Here is a 10,283-nt window from a genome sequence, read left to right as displayed (position 1 = left end):
CTGTGATGGAAGCAGATGCATACCATCTAATATGGACATGTACTGGTTTACAATCGGAACGCTCGCGTCTCCTACTACAAGCCGGCCTCCGCTACAGTGTGACAACCAGCTATGACCGCTGGATACATGATAACAGATTCCACAAAACACTGCTTCAATTCATACACAACACAGGCCTCACAGCACACATATAATACACATATACACATCAAGAATTATGCCTTAACGGCAAGTCTTTATCGCAATAAAAAAAAAAAAAAAAAAAAAAGAGAAGAATTGGAATAGAATCGCGACAGAATTTCTTACATGACTGCGATCTTCGGGTGAATACAAATAGAAAAGAAAGAATAATAAATAATAAAATTAAGGGAACACCGTAGGAAACACATCTTCAAGTTCCTGTGGAAAGTAAGGTCTAAGGCAAACATTTTCAATCCTAAATGAGGAAAAGTCAGCAAGCAAGCATGATATACGTACATCGGCGGAAGTCCCAGTCCCGATGGTGGACCTTCTGAAATGACAAAAGGGAAAAACCAGTGTAAAGAAAATTTGAAGCATCTCGCTGGGCCAGAGTTGGCAACAGAGCAACCCCTTTTTGTTCGCACAAACGTTTTACATAATGGCACTGCTGATGCATTTGCCTGGGACAACAGCAGCAAGGATCCTTCTCGGAAACACTCCGTGTCAGCCCAGAAAGGGCTCAAGCGCATAACTCCTTGTCATAAAGCGCCTGCTTGTCGCACTGCGCCGGAACTCTCGGAGCTTTATCACCGGAAAAGGTGCCTCGAATATCATCTCTCTGTATGCCCAGCGTCTTGGTTGCGTGCTTCAGCGATACTGTAACTGCTCCGCCAAGTAACACGCATAAACCTAGCCCTGAACTTGAAGCTTATGCTACATTTGCGCAGCAATCGCTTATCTCTCAAACTTTCTTGTTTTCAGACTCAGGAGAAACGTGTCCGGCCTGAGAAACTCAGATTATTCTTTTTCGTTCTTTTCAGAGTCGCGGTATGCCTCCGCCGCTGTCCATATTTGCTTCGAAGTCAACGTCACAGACACAGCCGGCCAGGTTTATGGCTTAACGATGCCGCCATTGCGTCTCCGTGTCTGCACCCCCCCACAACGGGTGTATACGTATACGGGCTAACATGTGCGCAGCAAATAACTTGGTAAGCGTCATCGACTTGAGGATGGGAAGAGGGAGCCTACCTTATCTCGAACCGGAGCTGGTCGTTGGTGGCGAGACTCCACGAAAACCAGAGGCCCCTGCTAGTAGACGCTTTCGGGGTGCCCGATAAAACCAGCGCGCACCTTCCAGAGACCAGTCAAAGAGGATACGCCAAGCTGCCTCTCAGCACTTCGTCGTCCCATCCAAGGAGAACGTTCCGTTGACTCTCTGGCGAACAGCGCGTTCGTATCGTTGTGCAGGTGAGCACAAGACGTCCGTCACTCATTCTTACGTTATTCCACGAGATCTTTGGAGGAATTTAGCATTTTGACGCCACGAATCCAATTTGTTGGGGCTTGATACTAGAGGCACTGTCTGAGGCTTTATTGCTAGGAGTTCCTCCGTTTACTAACCTTTCTGCGTTTCCTAGGCGGGATTTGATTTGGAACGTCATTATTACAAGAAAAAAAGAATAGAAAAGAAAAAGAAAGAGAAATTTGTCGGTCCTTCCAGACCGTGCAGATGGTTAACCAGCGAAGCTGAAACGTGCGACCCCGGTGTTTATCACTTGGTTAATTCCGAGGGTTCATTAAAGTATTTCTCAATTATGAGGTTACGCACACGTTCGGCTGCGACCGAGAGAACGACGTCACTGACGGTATGCCCGCAGTCCGCCGTTGTCGCTCGCGTTCGATGTCTCGAGTTTGCTTGGCGCCGTGGTTAGCAGCATTCGCCCGGCATTGCTGCTTACGATTCTTCGAAATTAAATTGCTTCAAAATTAAATCTGTCCGTTACGTAAGACAATGAAGAATTGCTCATACCCCCTTCAGCAATGGCTCATAACCACCGTAAACGCGGCTACCCCGTTACGACAACAGAAGAGAAGTGAAATTCTACGATGGAATGATGTGCGGCAACGCAGCCAGCTGCGGAAGAAGACGACAACGCTCGAGTCGATGCTGATGATGATCGTTTTCTGTGCACCGGCGATTTCGCCTAGCCATATACGATTTCGTCTAGACATATGAGGCTTCGCTTTAAAAAGCCGCGATTGCCTTAAGCATTAGAGGCGCCTGTGGATACCCCCTACGGGGGCAATGGTTGTTCGATTTTCGTGGGCGATTACCAAGGAGACGCTAACCTGGTCAGCCTTCATCGCAGACGAATTCGCCAAGCTATGCGCGCAGATAGGAAACGTCTTCCTGGTTGATGTGGCGAAGTCGAATTTAATCATCCACTGTGACTGGCTGGATATGTCGAGGTATTCTGTCCATGATGCTTTGCGGATTGTCTCATGTCTAGTACAATCAATCCCAAATCACGTGTCTTGTAGTGGCTTGTTGCTGATATGTTGTGCACATTAGTTTGTTTGGCTCGTCATCAAAGAACAGGTGACTTCTGTAGGGTGACATTATTGTATCGCTGGCCAGCCTTCTCACAAGTACTCGGCTTCCTCGTGTTAGCTGCCTGGAAATGAACTTCTAAGGAACATCGAAATCGATGGAAAGGAAGATCTAATTTCGATTCCCTCTTTTCTCTCGCTCTGCGATGCGCATATTGGCGGGCGGCTTCAGTATTGGTGGGTGAACATAGCAAAGGTATATATTTTGCACACGGCACGGATTTCCGTCCAAGAGCTGCTCGTGTCTCGCTGTCTGACCATTAATTTCCTATTACACCGACATGTTCCAGTACCCACTCAATTCTCACTTGACTTCCGCATGTTGTGAATAATTTGAGCGCAATTTGTTTTGTGGGCTAAAGCCGGCATAGTACTAGCCGGGAGGCCAACGCGCTGTTCCAGTGAAGCTAGAAACTTAGAAGTGGACCTTGAAAAATGTAGCTAAAAAGATTAAAAAAAAAGAACAAGGGTTCAACAACCTGCAGTGCAGCAACTAAGCACTTAAGTATAATAGAACCACAATCAGAGGATATAGTGAACAGGGGTAGTAAGGTTAGTCACTATACGTATTTGTGCAAAGGAAAATAATGATGCGTTAAAATTTAAAGGAAACATTGCGTTGATACAAAAAGAAACTTTGGTCTGAACCAAACTGAAAAGAGGAGGCTGGTGTCAGCCTGAGAAATCAACCAGTTTGCTGCTAAGCGTATGTGAGATAGAGAAAGAGAGAACAAGTAGATTATTGATTGTAAACGATAAGATAGGCCTCCGAGGACTAAATATACGTTTTTGAAAACTCCACTTGACTATTCTTTCCTTTACTAAGCGTAGTTTAAGCTCTGTGCCAGCGAATTCACGGCTAAGATCCCATGAAATTTTCTCTCGCTATTACCTTGCATCCTCTCTAGGCCCACATGTAGACGCGACTCTCACGAAAGGTACTTAAGAGATACGAAATTATTGATAAACAGGGACTTCCGATCTCCATCTGGTTCCCCTTACAAAAATTGGTTGCCCGTGCATGATAGCTATCTGAACTGAAGGCATCTTTAGCAGAAAGCCTATTGAAAGCGACAAAAACGTCCATAGAAACACAACTGAATTTTGCAATGACTCCTAAAAGCGGCTTCTCCGCGATCACTCCTGAAGTAGTTGCACGCTTAACAGCTGTCCTACAAGGAGGGAACTTACCTTATGCGGCAAACATACGGCCCAACATCGTGCGTTGCATAAACTTCTCGTATCACTTACCTATTCACCCCTACCCCACCCCTGCGAACCCGCGGATGTGTAAGTCACGATTAACGCCTTTGCGACGTGCAGTTGTGATACCACACAACTCAACTAGCGTTTCTTTCTTATTTCTAGAAAGTAAGATCACCATGCTCCCCACTGCCACGTTGCTGGCGCTTGTCGTGGTACAAGCCTCGGCCGCTAGCTTTGGCAGCGGCTTCGCCGCCTCACCGGTAGGGGCGCCCTTCTCGGCTGGTGGCCCTCCAGGTGGCGCAGCTGGGCCTGCGTTCGGGCCCCCTGGCGGCTCAGCGTTTCCAGGATACCCGGGTGCAGCCGGTGCTGCTCCCGGAATGACCATGCCCTCTGAGCCCAGCTGCCCGCCAACCAACGGCATGGTTCCTCTGTACGTGCCCGATCCCGATGACTGCACGAAGTATACGGTGTGCAGCGGCGGTTTCGGCATGAAGCTCGACTGCCCGCCCGGACTGCACTTCAACAGCGTCACCAACCACTGCGACTATCCGCCACTCGCCGGCTGTGAAGAAAGTAAGCTAGTGGAATGGAGTGTTACTGAAATGTCACCATTTGTTGCGTCACCTTTTTAGAATGAAACTTTCTTTCGCTCTTGCCCTAACTTCGCGTGGATAACTTTCTGGCTGAATAAAAGGGTAGATTTCGGTGACAATGTAACTAACGGGGGCCCATCCCGGAAACTGTGTAATCGAAGGTGTAATCATGGCTGGCCGATCCTGATACCGGTGCATCATATGTTTCCTCGCAAGTGGTTTAATGTGAGTTGTAACGCCGCCCGATCCTGGAGCCGATGCACCAGGACAGCACTCTCACGCCTAATAGTAATAACCCATAGAAATAACCTATAAGTGTCCCCCCAGCAGCATGTCTCAGCAGGTCTACCGGGAGGCTATCGCTCGGCTTTGACAAGCCCGTTTTTGTTTCAGTTCCACCTGAAGACCCAACGACGCTGACGGGGCCCCCCGGAATCAAGAAGGATGCTTATTTCGGTAAGAGTGGCCCCTGCTTCCTGTCTCCATCAATGCATACGATACGTGCTCCTTTATTTTATTTTCATTTTCACCTTCTCTAATACGTACGATTGTCTTCAATCAATAGGCTCAGGTACAGCCTGTTGTAGAAAAGCATAGCATACTGCATCACGCAAGTATGAGCGCGCATCAACAACCTCCACTGTATACTGTTCGCTCTTTCAGACATGAGCCTTCTGAGTGGGCCCGGCTACCCAATCCTCCTCGGACAACCGAACCCCGGAATCGGTCAACTGAAGAACCCTCCCGGCAAGCCCAGTGCTCCCGCAGCCTAGGAAATGTTAAAGCCTGGTTGAAAAGTACAGCGCACTCTGGGCCTCGTCTAACAGCGCACGGAACAGGCGAAGGTCACAACGCTGTATCCGATAGCCCGGATGTTTGATTCATCGGGTATATCAGATGTTGCAGTGCCGAGAACTCCACGTGTAACTAAAAAGCTGGATTCAGTCATATCCGTCGTGCGAGGACATTCCAAAATAAATTCCTGCCATTTTTATTTTTATTTTTCGTGTGTGATGAATGCTTTTCTGCATTTTACCGGTTTCCTCGCTGACTGTCAGGACGGTATACTTCAGTTATGTATGTTACAGTGCATTCAATCTCCTCCTAAAATAGATACGACTACTCTTTGCCGATGCCAAGCGGCGTTCAAGGACGTTGAAAGCTACAAGTATAAAGAAGTTATTTAGGTACTTGCAATCAATTTCAAATCAAACATGCCTTCAGGACCAGGAGTGAGAGTACATCAACTAAGGCATTATATTACGGCTACGTTTGCGTGGTCCACTCAATTTGTCTGTAAATTTCTATTTTATCTTTGTGATTATTTGACTTGTCACATGTCACCTTGTGTCGGTCTCCTGGACCCCGCCAAGCTGTTTAATCTTTTTTCCTCCTTTTAGTTCAACAGTCACGCCAAGATGTATTCGGGTTAATTAAACTTTTGTTTTAAAGTGACCAAATACTTGACACCTGTAAATCTCCTAAAAGATTAGCAACTCTGGAAGGTTTACCGAACACTTGAGCATTACGGATGATATCATTAGCAAGTGTGATAAGTACGCTTAAATATTGCGTCCAGCTGTTCTTTCAATTAAAAAAAAACAGCTCAATTTAGCAAGCCCCCTGAAAAAAAAATGGAATTAAGAAAAAGACAACGAGCCTCCTACTGAAGTCGAAAGTGTTGAAATACGCAAAGAGAGAAGTACTCGCTACAACACTCGCTTGCGCGGGGTTAATGCCGTTCACACGCGAAAAACTCGGCAGTATTCGATTGAGTCAAAGAAGCACACTGTATATCACTGGCTTTTGAAAAAAACATAAGAGGTCATTCACGGCCATGTTTTTTTTTTTGTTTTATACGCGACGAGCCCTACAGCTTAGGAAGTTGTCATGATATTGGCAAGTGTGCGAGAATGAGTAGTTTTCAATGGCGGAGCCAATATAAGCGACGTTCATGGAGGATTTCGGTCGATACACAATACGAAGTGCATTGGCTTTAGGATTGGTCCATGCGCTGGTATTGCACAAATCCCGAAACTGGCTCAGAGACGCTATTTCAGACCCCAAGTACACACAGACGGAAGCTGTAAACAGTCCTAATGCATTTTCAATCATCATCATCATCATCATCAGCCTATAGTTATGTCCACTGCAGGACGAAGGCCTCTCGCTGTGATCTCCAATTACCCCTGTCTTGCACTAGCTGATTCCAACTTGCTCCTGCAAATTTCCTGACTTCATCCCCCCCGCCTAGTTTCCTGCCGTCCTCGACTGCGCTTCCCTTCTCTTGGTATCCATTCTGTAACTCTAATGGTCCACCGGCTATCCATCCTACGCATTACATGTCCTGCCCAGCTCCATTTTCTCTGCTTAATGTCAACTAGAATATCGGCTATCCCCATTTTTTTCTCTGATCCACAGCGCTCTCTTCCTGTCTCTTAACGTTAGGCCTAACATTTTTTTGTTCCATCGCTCTTTGTGTGGTCCTTAACTTGTTCTCGAGCTTCTTTGTTAGCTTCCAAGTTTCTGCCCCATATGTCAGCACCGGTAGAATGCAACAATTGTACACTTTTCTTTTCATCGACAGTGGTATAGGCTCCCAATCAGGATTTGGCAATACCTGCCGTATGCACTTAAATCATCTAAATCATCACAAAAATGGGTCACGAATAATCAACAGTACCCGTCGTGGTATTCCAGTGACCATGGCGTTGGGCTGTTGAGCTCGACGTCACGGGTACGAACCCAGCCGCTGCGGCCGCAATTCGATGGGGGCGACATGCAATGCTCGTGCACTAAGATTTAGGTGCACGTTAGAAAAAACCCTAGGCGGTCAAAATTGATCCTTCCCCCCCCCCCCTCCTCCCCATCATATCGTGGTCCTAGCACATTAAACCCCCAAATTTACTCCTTTAAAGTAAAGGATTCTCAACCTGCCATCCCATGGATTGGCCGGGTTTGGTCGGTAGCTGGTCGGGTTCTCGCCGAGTAGATTTAAATTCACACAAAGAAAAGCCCTTTCGGTGCCGGAACTCAAACTGCGGTCCACCAGCGCAGCAGCTGGATGCTCTACCCATTAGGCCACAAAGACTTATTTTTCTTTCGCGGTATTTATTACACTGACATATAAAGAAGCGTAATGAAGGTGACGCTTTTTCATTAGGCCACAAGCGCACGTATAGTTCTGTCGTGTCAACACCAAGTAGCTGTTTCAGATGGCCGCCCCGTGTTGATTAGGATGATGATTCACCATACTACGGGCACATAACCATAATGGCGGATTGGCCAAGAAGTGGGTAGTACACATTGTGACACCGCCTACTACCTCTTTGAGATGATCGCATCGTGCTGATGATGATTATGATTGCCAGACAGACAAAGAACTATTATTCAGGTGCTGAGGAACTGCGTTGGGACGCCCCCTTTAAGGGGGAGTCGGTAGCAGTCGTGGGCCGCTCCCACACAGGGACCGGAAGACACTGGTCCACCGCCCTCTCGCAGGCCCTCTGGACAGCCCGAAGTTGAACCAACAGGTCGCCGCTTTTAAGGGATTCCTCCCAGTCTTCTTCGTTGTTGAACTCTGTGTCACGTAACGCAGGACATTGCCAGAGCATATGAGCTAATGAGCAGTACGCCTCTCCGCAGTCCGGACATTGCGGTTCGATGTTGGGCGAGAAGTGACTAAATCTGCCCCTCGAAGGGAAAGACCCCATTTGGAGCATCCTAAAGGCCGTCGATTGCGATCGAGTGAGTCTAGGGTGAGGAAGTCGAAAATCCCTCCGAGAGAGATGATAATGAGTCAAGATCTTGTGGAAAGTGAGGAGCGAGTCATTGTACCTTCCGGCGTCCACGCCTTCGAATCTGCCGGGACCGCCGCAGTGAGCGAAACCTCGCGCACGGCAGTAGCGCACCCAGGATCTCTGCCAGGGGGGGTTGACTGTTTGCCAATACCATCTAAACAGCACTAATTTCTATTTCTTCACAGGAAATTGTCAAAAAATGCGCTTTTTGCGAGTGTGCAGACGATTGCGCGTCTTACTCTTAGTTGCATACTGAAATGCCTAAGGAAAGAAAAGGGTTAAACAAAAGGGGGGGTTAAGTTCGGCCTCAGGGGGGGGGGAGTTACAACCCCTGATCCCCCCCCCCCCCCCCCCCCCGTCAGTGCGCCACTGGCCACGTCATGGGCAAATTCATTGACGTTGGGAACATCTGGATGTACGTTGGCCCCCATGTAGGCCGGGAACCATTTTGGGGTGTGAAACCCGGCAGCCCCCTTGCTGCCGAGGACGGCCGCTGCCTCCCGCGAGATCGAGCCCGAGGAGAAAGCCCTAGCTGCGGACCGCGAGTCTGTGAATATATTTGGACGCAATGAGTCTTTCATTGCTATAGCGATTTCCATTTGCTCAGCAACTGTTGCCGAAACATTTCTAACTGCGGCAAAACATGTTGGAGTTTGCCACTATGGTCGACCGAAACCACTGCGAAGCAATCGAAACGCCCGTACTGGGCTGCATCGACAAAGGTTGCGAGATCCCGACAATCTGCAACCGATTTCAATAAAGAACGGGCCCGAGCTATGTGGCGCCCTACATTGTATTGCGGGTGGACATTTGTTGGAAGTGGAGCTACCGTAAACGTACCTCTGATCGAGGACGGTAAAGTCACTTTACGCTCGTTAGTCTCCGTAATACCACAGACACGGATTCTAGATGCGCCACCACCCGCGAGGACGATAGACGCACGACCTGAGCCATCTGCTGGGACTCGATCACCTCCGAGAGGGAGTTATGCATGCCTAATTGTGTGAGCTTTTTGGTGCTGGTGGTGATAGGCAAGCCTAGAACTCGCTTTATGGTTTTGCGCATTAGTGCATCGATGTTTGCCTCTTCCCTTTTGGACCAGTGCAGCGCCAAAGCGACGTAATTAATGTGGCTCATGAGAAACGCGTGGTAGAGCCGAAGGAGATTGCTCTCGCTCAGCCCTCCCCTGCGGTTCGAGACCATGAGTATGAGCCTAAGCATGTTTCAACGTCTTGGAGGTGATGCGGGCTATATTCTGTGAGTTGTCCCCCTTGGACTCCAGTAGGAGTCCGAGACCCTGATGGAGTCTAAACTGGGCAATCACCCCATCCCGTGGTGTAAAGAGCTATGGGAATCTGCTCTAAAGGAGTGAGGTTCCTCATCCCTTTCGGGTGAGTCTGTACAGTAATATCTCGGACTTAGCCGGTGACAGGCTCAGGCCCGATCCGGCTAGAAGTTTGTCCGCGTGTTGATATTGATGATGAAGATTTGCATACATATCATGTTGCCGCACCGGCGGGTTGACCTGGAAGCGGACGTGCATATCGCTCCCCCAACTAGAGTTTTAAAGATGATCGCTGCGTGTTGATGATGATTATGATTTCCCCAATATATGGAAATGCACGCAATGGGGGATGGGGCACGAAGGGCATCGCATGTTGATAATGATGGGGATGATTTTACACCCCGGTACAAGCCAAGATGTCACACACAGAACGACATGATGAACCTGCCGATAGACTTTCTGTTGCAGAATATACCTGCTGCATAAAAGTGTTTTTTTTTTTAATTCAAAGCATAAAAGATGCCCGCGAAAACACGCAAAGCGCATTGAGCGGCCAGTCGCGCGGCAATTTCGCGTGTATTCGCGGGCTTCTTTCACTCTCGGAAAAAAAAAAAAAAAAAACACTTTTATGCAGCACGTATACTCTGCGACAGAAAGCTCTATCGGCAGTTTCTTATGTTGCTCTACACTTTTCTCATTGACACTTTTCATCTAATTATATGTTTGAGAAGTTGATTAATTATTTAAGACTAATTATCTAATTAGGCAGAATGCAAAAAAATAATCTGAGGATCTCCAAGCGACGGCAACCACCTTGGTTCGGTCCAG

The 10,283-nt window shown here is 47.9% G+C and overlaps 1 protein-coding gene across 1 annotated transcript in view; it reads left to right on the top strand.

The window, feature by feature from the left end:
- The first annotated feature begins 1,182 nt into the window (after nucleotides 1–1,182).
- LOC119445110 (collagen alpha-1(VIII) chain) overlaps nucleotides 1,183–10,283 on the top strand; it is a 59,618-nt gene continuing 50,517 nt past the window's right edge. The window contains exons 1-4 of the mRNA XM_049664886.1: nucleotides 1,183–1,428; nucleotides 3,940–4,350; nucleotides 4,764–4,826; nucleotides 5,034–5,140. Of these exons, the coding sequence (XP_049520843.1) occupies nucleotides 3,954–4,350; nucleotides 4,764–4,826; nucleotides 5,034–5,140 (567 nt within the window). The 5' untranslated portion in view covers nucleotides 1,183–1,428; nucleotides 3,940–3,953. The remainder of the gene's footprint in view (nucleotides 1,429–3,939; nucleotides 4,351–4,763; nucleotides 4,827–5,033; nucleotides 5,141–10,283) is intronic.

Source organism: Dermacentor silvarum, chromosome 3 (assembly GCF_013339745.2).
Source record: "Dermacentor silvarum isolate Dsil-2018 chromosome 3, BIME_Dsil_1.4, whole genome shotgun sequence".
NCBI lineage: Eukaryota > Metazoa > Arthropoda > Arachnida > Ixodida > Ixodidae > Dermacentor > Dermacentor silvarum.
This window is presented reverse-complemented; position numbering and strand designations above follow the sequence as displayed.